This window comes from Bemisia tabaci, chromosome 1 (assembly GCF_918797505.1).
Source record: "Bemisia tabaci chromosome 1, PGI_BMITA_v3".
Taxonomy (NCBI): domain Eukaryota; kingdom Metazoa; phylum Arthropoda; class Insecta; order Hemiptera; family Aleyrodidae; genus Bemisia; species Bemisia tabaci.
Window position 1 is genome coordinate 56,598,693 of NC_092793.1, and position 19,391 is coordinate 56,618,083.

General features: G+C 39.4%; 1 protein-coding gene across 3 annotated transcripts in view; it reads left to right on the forward strand.

Moving 5' to 3' along the window:
* Rbp6 (RNA-binding protein 6) overlaps window positions 1-19,391 on the forward strand; it is a 243,401-nt gene that overhangs the window by 171,342 nt on the left and 52,668 nt on the right. For all 3 annotated transcript variants that reach the window (XM_019060155.2, XM_019060156.2, XM_019060157.2), the window contains one exon: window positions 5,646-5,694. In XM_019060155.2, coding sequence (XP_018915700.1) covers window positions 5,646-5,694 — 49 coding nt within the window. The remainder of the gene's footprint in view (window positions 1-5,645; window positions 5,695-19,391) is intronic.

The window sequence follows — 19,391 nt, forward strand, 5'->3', positions numbered from 1 at the left end:
TTTATCTTGTTAGGTGGAGTTGAAATTACGCCTGAAGCGAAGAACATATTTAACAAACTCGCTCTCAATAATGACAGGGGTGAGGAATTAGTGTAATGGACGATTAGACTGGGTACGAAACTAAGAGCCATTGTGTTTTACACGGAGACGATGCACGCGTCAGCGGGTTGATCGTTGAAATTGATATAGACAAAGCTATAGACAAAGAAGACAAAAGGGATATGGAGGGATCCTATCGGTGAAAGCGGGTGGTTGCGATGGACAAAGAAAGGTAGATAAATAGACTAACTAACGGCAACCCACGAGAGGCCGTGTGGTTAGCAGTTCATCATTTTCTCCCTTACTCTATAGGAGTAACCAATTCATCCAATTTCGGCCCATTTCAACCAATAGGAAAGCTCTATACTCCCTATGTCCTTTCTTTGTCTATAAAATTCAACAATCAGCCCCCAGGACTTTCCAAATTCAACTTATAATTCGATAAATTGCGTTTAATTTGTACGTTAATTCAGACTTTCCGCTCGCGGAAAATCCCATATCAACTCGGGTAGAACTAAGCACTAAAATAATTGCCGTATATTTTACGGTGGAAGAATTTTTCTGTGCACTACTTTCCTTTTGACAAAATCAAGGATACGTTTCTTTCAAAACAGGAGAAAATTTTGTTGAAACCATGCTCTAGTTATTTGCCGAACGTGTCTAGGTTCTTTTGAATGCCTAACTTGTCTCACGTTGATCATGGTTTTTCGGTAGCGGGCAATTTGACTTTACTATTATTACATAAACTTCGAAAGTTTATTGCTCGTATATGAGTCAATTTGAAAGTTTTTGGTATGATCATCGGGTTTTATGTTGAATCTTAACGGGAGGACTTGTTTAGCAGTGATTAATATCTTACTGTATCTTGTGATCCATTTTGAGTATTTAACGGATCGAGAAAGATGACCACGCTTTTAATCACTGAATACAGGATCACCTGGACTAATGTTTGACATCAGACTAAAATGATTGACCATATCATTAGCAATCCGACTGAATCAGTGGGGTGGCGTGCTTTGCGAAATATCGATTAAACTGTCATTTAAACCTATTGAAAAGGATCGATAAGCAGGGTGTTCGCAACGAACACCTTAATATTCGATTTCTTATCACGGCTTCAAATGGGGAAATATCGATAAGCGATCATTCACGCCTTGCCACTGGACTAAATTGAGGTAGATCGGAAAAAATAGGAATACCTAAACATTATAACAATCGTAAAAATAGGAATCAATATAGGGTAAGTTGTAAAAAACGAGAAAAGTTCCAAATGAATAGAGATAAAAGTAGGGATAAATCGGGACGCATCTGGCAAAATCGGGCTGCGGCATGAGAAGCTATGTATTGTATTTAATGAGAATATAACGGAAATTTCAGGGATGAATCGGGACACGGTAGGCTCAATTAGTATGAAGGAAAGATTGATCAGAATAAATTAAGAAAACCAGGAATAAATAGAGATAGATGCAGGAATAAACTGGAAGGCATTTACGTAACTCGGGTGGTTTGGGATAAACGAGAATAAATCACGGTGATTCGTGATGAATAGGGATGAACTGGGATAAATCGCGACAAAACTAGGAATGGTATGTGGAGTGCCAACAATTTGCCAGTTACTGGCCTCCGATTTCGCATTTAACTATTAACCAACAATCAATGATCCCTTTCCCGCACCCCACGAATAACTAGCCCACATTTTGTAATAAGGGACTACTATTTCCGGTTCATTTTAGAAACAACATATATGCCATTGGTTTCCTTATGGAGGAAGGCGCTTTTATAAAAGAACCAAAGATAGTGGTTATCTACTTCAAAATGTAATGCAACTGGCCTTATTTTCCGTATTGCACCTCTGCCCGGTCACCTTGCTCGAGACACATCGCGCTCTGATCCGCTAGTCTTACATCTACTATAAAATGGTCCCCTCCGTCAAATTTAATCGACTACCATTCTCCCCCTACCTACCGCCGCCACCGCCTTCTCCACAATTGATCAATAATGTGTACCCATCCTCATATTTCAACGAATATACGTCCCCTCCCAAAGAACTCATCAATCACGGGCAATCTCTCTAGCAAGCGGCGTCGACCCAATAATCCCAACGCACCCAATAATCACATCAACTTCGCAATACCTTCAAAGGTCTTTTAATTTTCTGTCATTCCATGTTCTCCATAGTGTTTTTGTGAAATTCATGCAAGATCCAGTGCAATTTTCTCGCCATCAAATCGTATCTTAGATTGAAATGCATGGGGTGCTCACATACCCAAACACCTACACATATGCTACATGTATGCTTATAACTTGGTAAAGTATAATACCAACTTCGTGTGCCTTAGTTCATTTATAAACTGTATATGATGTTGCTGTCGCAGGCAATTAGCAATTGCTAGCAATTTACAAGCGGTCCACATGCTGTTTTCTCAGTGTAATGAAGATTTCATGGATCGGAGCCTTCAAAAATATGATCACAGCTTGGAGCGCCTTCATTTTTTCGTCACACTCTACGCTTCGCCACGAAGTTTGTTTAGTTGCCAATCCGACCCAAACATACCTAAGGTCACGGATTTCACTACATGCTCTCCTCAGTGCACTGAGTGCAGTTTTACTACAATGTTTATGCGGAGGAAAAAGTGCCGCTTCTCATTAAAGGCAAAATTATCTTGTTTCTTTATTTTTGAAATGTAAGCTTTTCTACCTCCTCACTAGTGGCCCGCTAATTGCCAGCGATTGCTAATTGCCTGCGACATTGCTAACCCGCAGAGGTGAAATTCCTGCATTCTTCCTGTAAAGAAGATGAATTGTTCAGAATCTGCTCCCTTTTCAAAAAATAAATAAGCAATGCCAAAAATTATCTGCCGCATGTTGCAGTTATAAACCGAGGTTTTAGAATTTTTATCAATTTTTTTTACAGTCCCTCATCCTCGAAACCGGCAATCAAACAGTAGATCCTGGGAAAAAATCGATTAGAAGCGTTGAAAAAACAAAAAATAAACCGGTTGCATGATAATCGGAAGTAGCAGGTTACGAAAATGATGCGTATTTGGGGTTAGGGCGCCAACAGAACTGTATGATGTATTTTGAGTGTTGGTATGTAGCGATCCTGTCCCGTGACGTGTCGGTTGCAGGAGAAACAGCTCCGGCGGGACCCATTACATATGACACTCACAGTGCCCAAAGGCCGTTATTATTAATTAGTACATGCTGCATCCTGTAGTATATGTGAATACTCAGATAATAGCGAGCATATAGGCAGATAGGGCCCGTGTGTGAAACCGCCCCTAGCTGAGCCCCACACCGCGCCGCCCTTGCACTATCTCAATTGCCTCTTTCACTTTTTCAATTTCGAGACCAGGCTAGCAAAAACGACTCCAAAAAGCAGACGTGCATTCTAAAATCTTTATCTCGATTTTTGTACGGCGGACATTCCGGCAATAATGGGTGGATTCGTCCGCGTTTTTCCAGCAACAATGTTAATATTCTACCGTGTCACCTTTTTTCACGTTAATTTTTATTGTTTCGATCGTTCCATTGGTCGCTTAAGCATTCCACTCTTCCATCCAGGCTCCATTGGAAGCTTAATTAATGTAGATAGTTTTATGCTACCAACCTATGACGTGACGCGTGACGCGTCGTGCGATCTGCCGACGCGACGGTTGGTTTGTTTCTCAGCATGTCACACTCTCTGTAAGACTGCAATATCGATACCGCTAAAACAATGGACTACTAGGCAAGGCACAAGTTTAAGTAGTCTAACATTTATACTCTCTTTATAATTTCACGTAATATATGATTCGCTCAACGAAAAGTACCGAAATTGACTCCTAACCAAGATATTCAAGTTTTTATTCAGCTCTGATTACGAAACATTTAAAGTTCCCGCTCATAAGAAAAGTCTGAGTCTACGTGAATCAAATTGCGCACCGGATGAGGCGCCCTTATCATAGATACAGGATCTAAAACTAGCATGCAAACATGTATTAATAGCAGCGACAGAAATCGGTAGTCTCTTGTTGATAACAATATTGCAGTAGTAATTGTAAAAACTACGAAAAAAAAAAAATACCACTGTGTTCTCCAATATCAATGAAACCGACTTTCCGCTTCATACGTCATCGAGGTCTGGCGATCGATTATCGATATTTCTTGATTTGCAACTGTGGTTTAGAATCGGTTATTATGGTTTTCGTTGCAAACACCTTGCTTATCGATCCTTTGCCATAGGTTTAAATGTCAGATCAATTGATATATCGCAAAGCACGCCACGCCACTGTTCATGACTCATGAGGATCTTATGATGAAGTCGATTAACTTTCTCTATCATCGATTAGTGTTTCAGATCAAAAATGACGAATTAAACTCGTAACTATATGTTCAAAGTGGGTTAAAATGTTTTATTTCGTTTTTGCTTGATTCAAAACTCTTTTGTGGGTTAACTGCGCCTCAATACTCAGCCCCTTAATGTAAAAAGAGTGGCAACAAACATCAAACCCCTTGACCCATGCAAAATCGCCGTCATTCTCAACTTCGGAAGAGCTGTTATGTGGAGTTAAGTTAGTATCCCCTCTCCTCTCTCTCTGTGAAACAAATGAATAAATAGCAAGCTTGAACTCGAAAAACACGTCATAAGCTGAGTCTAGATTATTCAGTGCACATCCACGGTTGTTCGTGCACAGTGAAACCGACCTCGGTGTGTTGTTTCAGTATTGTCGAAGGAGGTCAAGTTTTTGATCAATTTAAAAAAAGAAGAAATTGCAGCTTTATAGAGCGACTCTTTTTAATTTTGAATAGAAGCATTCACGTGCACCAATTGTTACAGGCACCTCTCCGGTTTAGTCGTCCCTTACTAAGAACCTACAAAATCAAAAGTAATTCTTAGTAATTCAAAAATCTTGCTTTGATACCGTTGGCTTTTACGAACAGACGGCAAAACCAGTAACAACAGATTAATATCCATTCATGGATATCAAAAAACTGCAATTTAAAACTGTCAATGATCATTTACATGTTCACAGTAATATTTGAAATTTTATTTTGCGCCAAAGTTGGTGGACGGAAAATCGTGGCGAATATTTGATCAATGTTGACCTTCCATCGCGTAAACATCGGCAGGGAAGGCTCAACTCATACTATGCTTTTGGCGGAAATTGCCACCAACATGTTCCATTATTCATTCAGTCGTTAAAAGAGGAAGGGTACTAACAGCTCGAAATCAATTGTTTGGTATTGAATAATCGCAATATTGCCAGGAAACGTTACCTCGGACTTTCATTATTTTAACGGCTAACAATTTAATTCTTTTTTTTTATGAAACCAATAATATCTGCATAAAGCATTGAAAATCATCAAATTGGCAACACTCACTTTCTATTGATTAAGCATCCACCAAAAGCGCAAGCGCGAATGTTGCGCGATTGTGGATGATGCCCCTCGTATGTCCATCTTATTTTCCCCAAATCATTCAAAATAAAATATGTTCATGTACGAGCTTAAGTATGTGAAGAAATAGGCTGTAAAGGCATCGTTACCTATTTTTTATAGAATTTTTTTTATGCTCGGAATGTAGTCCTTACGTCCTTAACATTCATGATTTTGTCTTGTTACAGATCGAAGATGCCATGTTAATGTTCGACAAACAAACAAATAGACATAGAGGTAAGTTGTAGCAAGTCTTTCATAAATCACATTAATTGTAGCAAATATTCTCTTTGGCCATGACACTCTGAGGGGTTTTCCCCTCTTTTTAACTCACAGCGTGAACCCGAGCCCGAGCGAATGTTTTGTTGTAAAAATGGAGAGCTGAACTTTCCGGATCCAACTTTTACACCCGCGCTGAAGCTGAAAGCGTGTTTGCGTCATGGACTGAAGAGTTGCAAGCTTCCTACGTATGACCTAATTCCACTCGCAGCATTGATGAGTCAAAATTCGAGCCAACCCAAAGGATTAAAACTACACACATCCCTCTTGAATTTCTTTTTGTCGGGAAATCAGAGTGTCAAGCACCGCCGAAATGAGTGACGGGTAGCATTTGCAGATTAAAATGAACATGCCGTATCTGCATGACATTTTAAACGAAAGCCTCGTTTTGCCACTATCGCAGTTCAAAACACTTTACCCGAAGTTAGTGTCTATATTGAGCATTTCCCCGAACGTGAATTGAAACTGTTGAAAAGTTATTTTAACATGCGACTGAGATGATTATCTACGAAAAAAATAGACCTTGTCAGAGAGAAAATTAAACGCATATTGCTCTTCAGGATTGGAATGAAGTAGGCGTAGATTGAGAACGTTAATTGCAAACATATTTTTGCTAGGAAATGACTGGTTTTCTTCCTAACCCAGCAAGTGTACGGAAAGTCAAGAATATCACAAAAATTAAAATAAGATTTTCATCGGAAAGTTAGATTTTCTGGAAGTCTTATGCAAGTTGAAAAAACAATTAAAGAATTTTTCAGATTTAGCAGCCATTGAAAAAAAGAAGTGAGAAGGATAAATGTTCTCTTATTTTAATAAGAAATTGTCCACGCTTTTTCAGCTAATATAACAAATTATATTCGGTAAATCGGCACCAATCGTCCATAATCCACTATCAATGCCCAAGAAACAATACCGCCTGTTTGCAATTTGTTTTAAACATTCCAGTGTCATTACGGCGTGACCATGCGGAATTGGGAAAAAACTAAAAACATCAGCTAGCGTATTTTATAATTTATACTATGAAATGCGGGAAAGTTGCTAATTTATTTCACCATAATTGAATCGGCCAGTTACAATAGGACCAAAACTAAGAATTCGAGAAAAATGGTAATAACCGTTTTACGAGTATTTGACCCCATATAAATCATAGAGCTCTAACATATTAAAGTGATGAATAAATTCATCACAGTATTACTTAATGTGCAATTTAAAAAGGGTTGGTTCAAACAGTTTCTACTGTTCTTTTCGTATTTATATATCTGGCGCTTGAGTCTTTTCGTAACTGACCGATTCAATTGCCAATTAGCCGATTTTGTTCCTCAGCGATCGTGATGTTAATTTGGTCTAAACTTTTTTTTTTTTTTTTTTTTTTTTTTACTAATTACTCTCCTAATTCGATCATCTAACGTTGGAAGTCATCGGCCAAGTAACGCCGGACGCTGATTTGGGACAACTTCCCACGCGCAGATTCGACTAAATTACTTCCGACCAACAACGACCATGATTTTTCGAGTCGGTTGCAGACTCCGGTTGTCGCGTCGCCGGGGCGGGCAGCAAATCACTTTGTTTTTCATCCAATAGCAGAGCGTCATCAGAGCCTCCGCGTGAACGCTCATAAGTGCTTGATTGTTAAAGCACCCCTATTAGCTTTGTAACGGCGAATAAGGGTCCATTAATTGAGTTAAGTGAGGGCGTTCTCGCAAATTGGGTGCCCTTTGGGTTGGCTGTACGGTGAAATTTGCAACGCAACTTTAATTGTAAGTACTAAACACGAGGTGGAGCCATGCATATATCTCTCTCAAAGAATTTCCCAAAAAATATCTCAATTAAACTGATTTTACACAGCCAGCCGGTGATACTTTAGTGATCGCGGTGTACGGTGTTAGACTTCGCATGAATCATCCTGTCCCACATTGCGTTTCATCGCACTATTTACACAATTTTTTTTAATACACGTTCTGAATCTGACTCAGTACCTACATCGTATTTTTCTATGATTAAAACTCCTTTAAAATCATTAACGAAATAGGCTCTGTGTTCCTATACCTAGATTTTAAAAAGAGCTCTGAAACTGTACCACTCTGTAACGGGTTTTCTTTAATTCCTTTTACCCGCCACATTTTTAAAATTGTAGACAATCCTACTCTGTTAACCCACTTACTTTCGATGATCCCCGTGCTCCAACCAAAATGTTGAACTTTTCTCACATCAATTAAGTCGAAAATCTAACTGTTTAGTATTTTTATCCCTTTTTCATATATTTTGTGAAAATATTAATGGCCTAAGTAGCTGAATTTTGCTAAACAATAATACGGAACTACAACGGAAACTACACGCATACGGTTATATTCAGAAGAAAAAAATGATTAATCGGTTACCTAAAAAGATTTAAATATTCAAAGTATAAAAAGATGCCGAACGTTAAACGTTGCAAGTTGAAATCCGTGATCTGTAGAGAAGTTTATAACCTCCAAAACCGGAGTCGGAGCACCCTAAGTCTCTCGTCATATCGTCGCTCCTCTGACGTAAGGGCGTTTCTCAATTTTCACGTGAGCCCTACTTTACATATAAATCCATGCCCTCTTAGGCTCATCCAGAAATCAAGATACGGCCCTACGTCGCGTCGGAGGAGCGACGGTATTTAAACCGCGTTTAGCAGAAAGGAACCAAGCCACTTCCGCTACTACCAAATTTAACTGGGTAATTTACTTTTTCACAAAAGAACGTTTGTGCGATTTCTTTTGAAAATTTCAAGGAATTTGCTTCATACTATGCAAAAAATTCCTTGAATTTTACACAAAAATCCGTGCAACGGTTCTCATGTAAAAAATTAAAATGCCCAATTAAAGTTGGCAATAGCTGATGTGGCTTGGTTACTTTCTGCTAAACGCGGCCCGTTTAAAAGGAAAACTTACAGTGAAGTCAAATAGAATGAGAGCGAAAAGAGCTTGTTGACTGGGAGCCAACAGATCTGGAGAGCGCCATTTACGTGAAATTAACTCATTTGAATAAAATAGACAATCTGAGAACTATCTTCGTTTAAATGCTCTGAGCTTGATAGATAGGAATATATTTTGACATAAAGATGGTAAATAATTTGACCTCGTGCCAGTTGACACGAAGGGTAGTCAAAATACTCAATAAAGTTTGGTTAACGGTGACTCTTTTTTCTTTTTTCGCACTGACTTAGTTCACCTGAGTGCGCGATCGATGGCTAAAATGCGAGATCACGTACCTCCGTTTGCGACATTGTTCACTGATAAAAATATCTGTGCTCTTGTGAAACTTTTGTTTAATATGGGAAGTGAAACACAAACAAACGCTTTGATGTTGATTTTAGTTCAGTTTGCGGTGAAACTAGCGCAGAAAACAATGGAGGGACTGGGGAAATGTATTCCTCCGATTACGACAGTGGTATTCGCCACTCGTTTTTTAATAGATTTCCCCAAGAAAACCAGGTGACAGTTTTGAAATTGTCAACCGAAGGCTACGGTTATTTTGTGTTTAAGTTCCCGTTTTAACCAAAATTTTCTTTTGAAACTCTCTGTGTTGTAGACTTCCAGTCATACTTTATTTTTTCCTCGGAAAACTAATCTACGTAGTTCCTTGAAAATGTTCTTAATTTTTCTTCTCTATTTGTAGAATTGTTTGCACAAATTTCAAACTAGAAAGTTGACTTCCTCCTCTTCGAAATACTGAACTAGGAGTGGAGATTTTGAAACACCGCAATAGAGATAATTTAGCCATCGATATGCTCCTTGTGCGAGGCGGTTCACTCTTTAAATACTTCCATCACCATTGGACTTCGATCAATTCACCTTAAAACGTGTCGTTTTTGGCTCTGAAATGAAATTGATTAAGTTTAATAATTTTAACAAAAATATTCAACGTTAACTCCCAGTTAAGTTGCAGGTTTTAATTTTAATAATTAAAAGTTCATCCGTAATTTTCGCTCGATGATGATAGATGATCAACTTACTTAGTAATTTTTGCCCCAATGATGCGTCTGAAAATGATAACAATTGATCAGTGGCCGATAGAGTAACTGTTAAAGCAAATCTTTCAAATATGTCTCATAAGAGATATTAATTGCTTTCATCAGTATTGCATCGTATCTGTTCCGTATTTGTATATTGTATTGTTGGTTGCAAGATCGTTTTTTGTGTTGTTCGTTGGTTGTGTGCCATTTCGAACAGAAACTATGTGGCATACGGCTTCTGGCTGACTCTTGTTGTCTCGCTGATGGAATGCATTCGATTCAATTATTACTAAGTCCAGAATTTTGTTTATCTCGATGACTTGCGGTTTTTTAGGGGAATATTTCGCCATATCAATAACTAAATGCTCTTATTCATACCCCTCCTGTATTTCACTTTGCTTCCTCCATTTTGAATGAGCGGCAAAAGAAATGCAAGAAGCTTGTCTGAAGTTTTGCGGGATGAAGTTTTTGGAGAGAATGTCAATTACTGTCAGTTACTATGCAGGATGTAAAGTTGAGAAGACTTGACTTACGAGAATGAAACGTTGACGACGAAACTTCAGGAGAAGGGCTCAAAGAAGCAAAGCGGGTGCGAGGAGGCTCGGAGATCTAGGGAATGAGGTGTTATCGTGAACATCCCGACAGACACCGCTCAACTCCTCCCAACTCTTTCGCTGGTAAGCTTGACGTTGAGGAGTTGGAATTTTTGCCCGGGATGTGAAGAACTGAGAGAAATAGTCGAGAGATTCTGCCTCGAGTCTACAGCTCTGTTTCAGGGTGATTTCGCGACTTTTATTGCTGGTCTGATGCGTGCCTGAGGCAAAACGATTGAAAACCGAGGTGATATACTTAGAGGAATGATTTTTCTATTGATACACTTTACTTATCTACATCTTCAGCTATTTTTATGTACGTACATACTTACTAATCATTCCTGAGCCATGTTCAGAAAGCACATTACAATAGCAACGGCTTATCAGGGAAAACGAATTCTCCTCACGCTTTTACCGATTTAACAGAAAGGAACCAGCCCAAATTTTCGAAAAAAATTGAGTCAAGAATTTTTTAGAGTTCCACTGGTCGCATATTTTCTCCTGCCAAAAGCCCAAAGTCAGAAAACAAATTAGTTTGTGAAAAGAAGTTTATGAAGTTTATTTTCTTCATTGAGCCTCACGGAGGAATAAAACTTCAAACATCTTTTTCTCAGTTTCAACTTCAGGGCCGGATTTACCTACTTGCCGCCCATGGGCCCCTCTGTATTTTGCCGCCCCTTTCTCATTCGTTTCGAAACATCAATTAAAACCATCAAGTGAACGTGCCGGAGGGGGAGGGTGCATAAGACGCGTTTACTCGTGTTGGATACATTTTTTTGCGAAAGCCCTGCCAATACTACTAACAAAATTTCACGGAACTTGGCGCGAAAGTTAAGTTCCGTAAATCTATCTCTGTGCGAACAAGGCCCTCCATTTATAAGAAATGAACGAAAAAATTATGAAAGAACAAACATTAATGTGGTTTAATAATTTGAACTTCCGCCGCTGCGCCGCGCTGATTGCTCTGTGTTTGGCGCAATGCGTGAAGTCTTCCTTCAGTCTTGTCGGTATTATGCGTTTACGCCGATCGCTGCTGAACGCACTGTGTTTTAAGCAATGCTTGAAGTATTCCTGCAGTCTTGTAGGCGCTATGCGTTTCGCGCTGACCGCTCTGTGTTTGACGCAATGGGTGAAGTATTCATGTAGTCTTGTAGGCGCTAATATGTGTTACATGCCGACCGCCGCGCCGAGGGCTTGTCCTTTTCATCTCAAGTCCTCGTCATCATTCCTCTCTGCGCTGAGTTCCAGACCAAATTGCGTGTTTAGTTCCTGTCTTAACTCGACTAGTTAAAGATGCTGTCATTGTATCACCGAAAAACGACAAAATTAGAAATTAATATACTCTCAGGAAAAAGAGATTTTGTTCCCTTTTCTGATTGGTAATTTTTTTTCCGAGAGTCTGATTTTTTTCATACCTACATTTAAAAAAATTGCAAAATTTGCCGCCCCCTAAATTTGCCATCGTGGGTCGCGGCCCATATGGCCACCCCCTTAATCCGGCCCTGTTCAACTTAATGTGGGTTGGTTCCTTTCTGATAAACTCCGTCCATTTATGAGTCAGTACCATTACAGACCATACAATTTATATCAAGTTTGGCACAGATTCAAGCCTGAATCCGAGTTTAGTTTAGGTGAATGGACCACCAGACAAGTTATGGATTAAAGCAACATAATTTCTCTTCAACATTTTACGAGAAAAACTAATCACACAATAACGGGAAGATTGCAAAACAATATCTGAAAAAGATTCACGTGATTTCTATGAACACTAGTTAAATGTAAAACATACGCATTTGTACTATCCAATCTCCAATAATGACGTGTGAAACACTTGATAATATATTTTTCTGAAGTTGATTGCCGAACTTCCTGCTGTGTTAAGTTTTCAACGCAAGATTTCGAAGTAAAATCATGTGAAACTTTCTCTAGTTCAGACATTGCCTAGTGGCTTATTGCGGATGGGCAATATTTTAGGATAGGCACATAAATCGTGAATGGATTCAATCAAGGCATGGAATGATTTTATTTCTCTTTTTTTTCGGCATTCATTCCGCACCCTCCAAATTTATTGCCCTTTCGATAACAATAATATAGAACAATACAAGGGCGGAAGGAAGTCTGTTTTGCCAGCTGCTGATATGAATCTAAATCTGCATAGCAAAACCAGTATGCAGCACAGAGAGTCCAGCTTAGAGATGTCGTCATTTGATGGAAAGAGTTACATCCGTTGAAACTTTTTGTTTCAGGAGCTCATTTCGAATTCTGCGCTAATTCCTTTGCGTCAAATGAAGTGCATTTTCGTGTACTTGGCGCCGGAGGAAATAGATAAAACAGACCGGGTTAAAAGGCTGGGGAGGAACGGCGAAAGAATCCGGGTGAACATGGAGAACATACAAATAAACGAGACACTGAGAGCTTATTTAAATGATTTGTCTTAAATAATAGAGGAAGGGACTGGATTCGAGGAGAGGTTGCATGTTAGCGAAAGATAGACGCCAGTCTCAAAATAAGGGAGTGAAAGTGAGACAGAGCGAGTCGGACAACCGGGGTTGGAGAAAGTGAGAGCTAAAGCAAAGGGAGGGTGTCGGAGAAGCTAGCGAAAATAATGATAAAATAGATTGTCTGCAGTTTGTGAGACTATTTAGACCGTAATTTATTTACAGCATCTTCTGCCTATTCCTTAGGAACTGCTCATTCCTCTCCCCTATCTCCTGCACCACCGCCACCTACCCAAGTACCCAATAACCCCCATCCCCGAACCCCCCGACCCCATCGGAACCTCCATTGATCTCCTCCTACACTACTCATTTCTGCCAAACCTGAGATTCCAATGAACCACTCATTAGTCTTCTACCCTTTCTCTAACTTATATATTCCTTCTTTGTGCTCATTCAGGAAAATTCAAAATTGCTCCAAGACTTTGCTTCGCCTGACTACTGAGCCTCATTATTTAAGACCTTTCAGTTTCAGAATTCGGATCTTGCTGAATAATCACTAGAAGGTTAATGTAGGAATTATTTTTGATTATTTCAATCATAAAAAATGGAAACCAGTATGCTGAAATTGGTCACTTCTTCAGGCTCTGTGTTTATCCATAGTCTATGCCATTTTAATATCGGCAGTGGTGAAGAAGTTAGGGGTCGTTTATCAATTGAATTATATTTTGCAATAAGGAACCACTATCTCTGGCTCCTCCATAAAAGCACCTTTCTGCTTACGGTAACCAATGTCACATATTTTGTTTCTAAAATGAGCCAGAAAAAGTGGTTCCTTATTGCAAAATGTGGTCCAATTACGCAGCTCTCATGGTGGTCAGGAGGGTGGTCTTGCATGACGGATGCCAGAGGAGAGGAAAATATGCAATCTATTGTCTTGGAATATACGTCTTGGAAGAATTAGCGTTTTCTTTAAGAATTTTCATGAGCTCATATAAGGGCCAAAACAACAACTAATTATAAGCCGGAAACGGTAATGCGTAGTTATTGGAGAAATGCTTAGCGACCAGCCGGATTTTAAAGTGAGATTTGTATTTGTATACATTTGTGCTTTATAACGAACAGCAAGTCGGTTCCTGTAAGAAAAGTATCGTCCAAACATAAATGTGGTTTAATAATTTTAACTTCCGCTTCCGGCGCCGCGGCGCTGACCGCACGTATTTGGCGCACTGCGTGAAGTATTCATGCAGTCTTGTAGGCGCTATGCGTTTCTCGGCGTCCGCAGCTGGCCGTAGCGACCGCACTGTCTTTCATGCAATGCGTGAAGTATTCATGCAGTCTTGTAGGCGCTAATATGTCTTACATGCCGACCGCCGCACTACGCCGAGGGTTTCTCCTTTCATCTCAAGCTCTCATCATTTCTCTCTGCGCCGCGCCATTCCAGGCCAAATTCCGTGTTCGGTTTCTCTCTTGGTCTTAACTCAACTAATTAAAGGTGCTGTTCATTGTATCACAAAAAGACGACAAAATTAGAGATATACTCTCAGGAAATGAGAGCTTTTGTCACCTTTTTCCGTTTGCAATTTTTTTCTGAATCCGATTTTTCTTTATACCTGCATTTAAAAAAATTGCAAAATTTGCCGCCACGGGCCGCGGTCCATGCGGCCACCCCCTTAATCCGGCCCTGCCCAGTTTATTAATTAAATTAAAAAATACAAGAAAACGGGTTACCAAGGCTGAAAAACAACAAAACACAAATCCTGGGACTTTTGGGGTAGTTTTAACCCTGTACTTGACCAGGAAACAAAAATACATAAAAATTATAAAAATCAAAATACCTAGACCCCCATTAACAAAAAGTGAAGTTATCCTGAGGTTTTCATCACAAAATGGAGGTCTAGGTCTTGAGAAGGAGGTTTAAACGACTTCGAAATGTCCCAGGCTCTGTGTTTTGTTGTTTCTTAGCCTTGGTCACCGTTTTCTTGAGTTTTTTAGTTGAACTATTCTGGTTTTTTTTTGTGTATTTTGTTATTAATTCATATGAAATGAAAAATAATCAAGAGATAAATGGAGTTTGCTTACACCTCATAACTTCGCATTAACACAATTGATAAATTCTTTAATGTAAGCTCATAGAATTAAAGAACACAGTAGTATAAAAGAAGATTTCTGGTAATTTCTATTAGGTATTTCTTAACATGCCTCTACTATGAATCCATAACGAGAAATTCTGCAGTACGTACACAATAGCTCAGAAGATCTCGGTATTTGCAAACTCCGCTCCGATTTTGCGCAGATTTTTTTCAATATGACGGCACTTACTTTCCCTCCGTTTCTCATTTGAAAAGTGTGTCTGTCAGCTGCAGATGGCTCCCAGGAAGAAGAATGTTTGCGAGGCAAGGCGTAACTTTAGGAATGCTACAACTGATTTAGTTATTTAACTGACAAGAATAAACAAGCGCTCCGAATTGAGACTTTTCATCCAATGATCTTTGACGTCATTTTTTCCCCTTAAAATCTCCGCGATGCTAAATTGCCTCCCTTTTAAACTTTATAATATACACCCTAACTTGCACGTGCTAACTACTCCTTAAAATCATGAAGTCTAACTTAATGTATCCACTGATCTGTTGTGCAACGGAAAATGCCGTAAACGCTATTTTAAATTTTTTGAACAGAATATATCATAGTAGAACAACTTGTGTGCCTCGGGAAAATGTTTTTTACACAATTTTATTTTTGCAAATACTATCAAGCGCCTAACCTGAAAATTTGAGGTGCATGGGTAAAACAATTTTTATTTTATAAAGTGTTAAGTTCCAAAAAACTAGGGAAAATCTTGATGGATTTACGGCGTTCTTGCTCCACGGCAGTAATGTATGACAAGGAAAACTCTTTCGCACATCGATGCCTAACGAACAATACCGCTTATCTGCAAACTGACGATGCCGAACGAATAGAAAGCTTCGCCATTTTTGTAACTTTAAAGTTAGCTTTGCTATTTGTTCACACATCACAGCGTCATTGAAGTGCTCCCTTACAAAATTGGAAAAAATTAATATCATTAGCTTGCGTATTTTATGCTGTAAAATACGGCAAAGTCGCAAACTCTTTTTTCCCAAACTTGTCGAATTGTCGATTTGCGGGGCTATTCGTTAGCCCAGAAGGTCTTGTTCTGTTCAGCAGTGTGCAATTTCTTAAAATATAATACATCAAAAGTAAATTTCTTGGTCAAAGACAGGCTTTAGGAGAAAAATGATTCGCAAAAAGACATGTACTACTATTTCACTCAAGCAAGGTATCTGATTTTGTTCTTTAACTGCTTTATTTAAAATGAACGCGTGCATCCCATTTCAAAATACATCAGCCGGATCCTACTTTCTCTCTGAGGCTTGGCGATATTATAGGAAGAAACCGACCCATGTAAATGCCTGTTACCATAGTATTATTTCTCTCTCTATGTAGCAGAACTTTCAAAAGTAGAACTTTGATATCAATTATTTGCAAAAAAATGGATGTTTGTCTCTTGAAATTTTTGAGGCCCTCGCCACTCTCCGGTGATAATGTCAAATCATTAATCATTGGTGGTCATAGCTATTTAGGTAACGACAAAAAATAAACATATCCACATGTGCGATGACATGAGAGTCGCGAAGAGCGGGGGGGGGGGGGTGAGGGCATGATGCGATTTCGCAGAAAGGTAATTAAAATGGGTCTGCGGGGCAAATTGTCTTTATGAATCTGACAAAGATGGAGATATTAGCAGTATACTTCTTAAAAAATACGAGCAATAACGCAAAAATGAAATTCTGGGTGACCGCGAATACGAGAGTAAATGAGAAGGCAGAAAATGAGCAAACGACGGTGTTACCGATGTGGCTTAATCGAAGGTACACCATTGCTTTATGAGCCATTGCAGCATCCTCGGGAAGAAACGTCCAGAAAAGCGGCCCTCAAGAGGGCCACTAAAAGAACGATACATTATGTTAAATTGGGACGTGAGCAGGTGCATACGTACTAAGTGGATTTAGAATCGGTTCAAGAGAGGAGGGTTAGGGGTGAACTTAGAGACCACACTTTTCTCCAAGGACTCTTGCCTTCTCTCCCCAATCAATGAAAGTTTTGAATATTTTGTATCTTTTTTCATTTTTTGACTTGGATCCATCCACTGCCTATCAACATCCCTAAATTATCACACCCAGCATCCCCTCACCTGCCCCCCATCAGACAAATTTTACCCACTCCCTAAAAGCACGATATGGGCCTCCGGTAGAGGGTCGTGGTTTTGATTCTCAGAAAAATCACCTTCCTGGCATATTTTAGGCTTAAAGAACCATGGAAAACATATTAGATTTACAATGAATGGAATATCGTTGAGAATTTTCATTTCCAGGGATTCTCCTCATTTTCTAGCTGGTTGAGAAAATTCAAATTCGGATACTAATACGGAACAATTTATTTTGAATGAGGTAAAAATTTGTTGGTTTTGATTTTCCCGCTTTATTTACAACTGAGCGAGTAATGGTTTGAAACCCCGGCAAAAACGTGATTTTTAGACAAGCTGCAACTTTACCACGCTCGAGCGGCTGTAATTTTAGTTTTGGCTAGACCTATCCTCCTGCTCCCCCTCCTTCCAACCCGAAGTACGTAATACTTGAACGGCTCCGAAGATCAAGAATGCTTGGCAGAAGCTTATCTAAGTTGCAGCTGCAGCGCGTTGAATATTGCCGGTCTCGTTTTACAGGAGGCAAAATTACACGCTTTCGGTAATGACGCAGATCTCTTTCGGATATTTACTTACCCAATCCTCTTTTGCTTCTGAGGTGACGAACAGAGTACGGGCGATTCCAGCAACTTCAAGATTCGAGGTTTCATATCCACGGATTCAATCGTCAGGAACACCGTGGGTACCACCTTCGTATTTGATGAGCGAACATAAGTTGGTGTCATGAAACCGAAACGATGAAATAAATCGGCATGAAACTGTGGTGGCGATTTTCTCAGAGACATCTATTTTAGGAGAGGAGGGCTTAGGAGTTTATTGAAAAGCAAAAAGGGAGAGTCTCGAAGGAGGTGGAGGGGGCGGCGGGAGGGCGGACATATAGACGCAGAATGATATTGACGCCGTTCAGAGTAGAAAAGCGAAACATGACGGCGCGGGCAAATGGTACTCGCAAGTGACTCTTTACCATAAACCTTGGCTACCGTCAAGTTTGTCACTAACCTGGTGATGTCCCTGTATGAAATTTGTCTTTTTATGCGAGATCTGACAATGATTATTCTTTTCCCACAAAGCGTAGGCTGACTGGGCCCTTTGGTAGATCCAACAAATTGGCAACATTGTCTTTTCTCCATTTAAATCTATGGAAATGTATCGATACTTGGGAGGAGCCAGGTGCTCCGACAAGAATCGATTATTTAGCATAGGTTTGAATGGAGGAAATCCGGTGTTGCCAAATTGCCGGATCCGCCTCTGACTAGACCGTGTGTTCCTTTGGACAAAACGTTGCATTATCTGGTTAAGAATGTCGAATTGCAAAAAATTGTGTAGAGGCTCAGGTGGTATTTAAGAGTACGCGGTTTTTTGCGATATTATTAAAACCTGGGGACGAATTGCGGATCTTTCTAAAGAAATGCAGACCTCTTAAGATACCAGGGAATACGCGGTACACGCCCCTTGGCCGCTCCGCAGCCCTACCCCTAGAAAGCACTTTGTGGGTCCCCATGAGTGATTCCAGACAGTGCGGGCTCGTCTAGAGACTATCTTCTATAAACAGTAGTGAAAGTCATGGAAATTGGTCCGGTATCATTTTCGAACGAACAATCACAAGAAAATGAACATTTACATCGCTTAAGTTGGAGACCTCACAATTTTATCACGTTGTGTAAATAAAAAACCTGGGTCATATTCCCAAAATCTGAAAGTACGCAGGCTTATATAAAAACTATCACGTGTCGAAAGTCACAAAAATTATAGAAGTCTGCCTATAGTATGACGGTATAGAACAAACTGTGACAAAATGAAAATGTAGATGGTCAGTGAGCTTATAGTCATGATTTTTAAGAATTTCTGTTTTTTTTTTTTTAAATATTTTAAGAGAATACACATCCTATCTCATATCGTATCTTTTTCGTAAAATTAAATAAGACAAAAAAAAAAGGCGTTTGCGAGTGCTTAAAGAGTCGGAATGTCTAATTTAGCAATTATTTGCGGGCCTCACACCACCGGGCTTGTAGCAGTATTGTCCCCCTGGGAGGAAATAGTCTGTTGGCCGACTTTTGAACGTGTTCAAAACCTTCCTTTATCTCCACGGATTTGGACTCAAATCATTCTCAATCCTGAATAAAAGCATAAATAGTTAAATAAGTATTTAGGTGCTGTTTCACGAAACTCGTGAATTTCATTTTGGAAGCACCAAAGAATTTTTCGAGTCTTGTGTTACAGTAACCTAATGTACTTACGTATAATGACATGGTAAATGATATATCAAACGAGCTAAAAGCCAAATAATAAAATAATAGTTTATTGCATTCAACTACCTTCATAATGATAACACAACAAGCATAAAATGCACACACTGAATTAATATTTTATTTTCTGGCTTTGAGCTCGTTTGATATGATTCGGATCGAGTTTATCAAAAATGA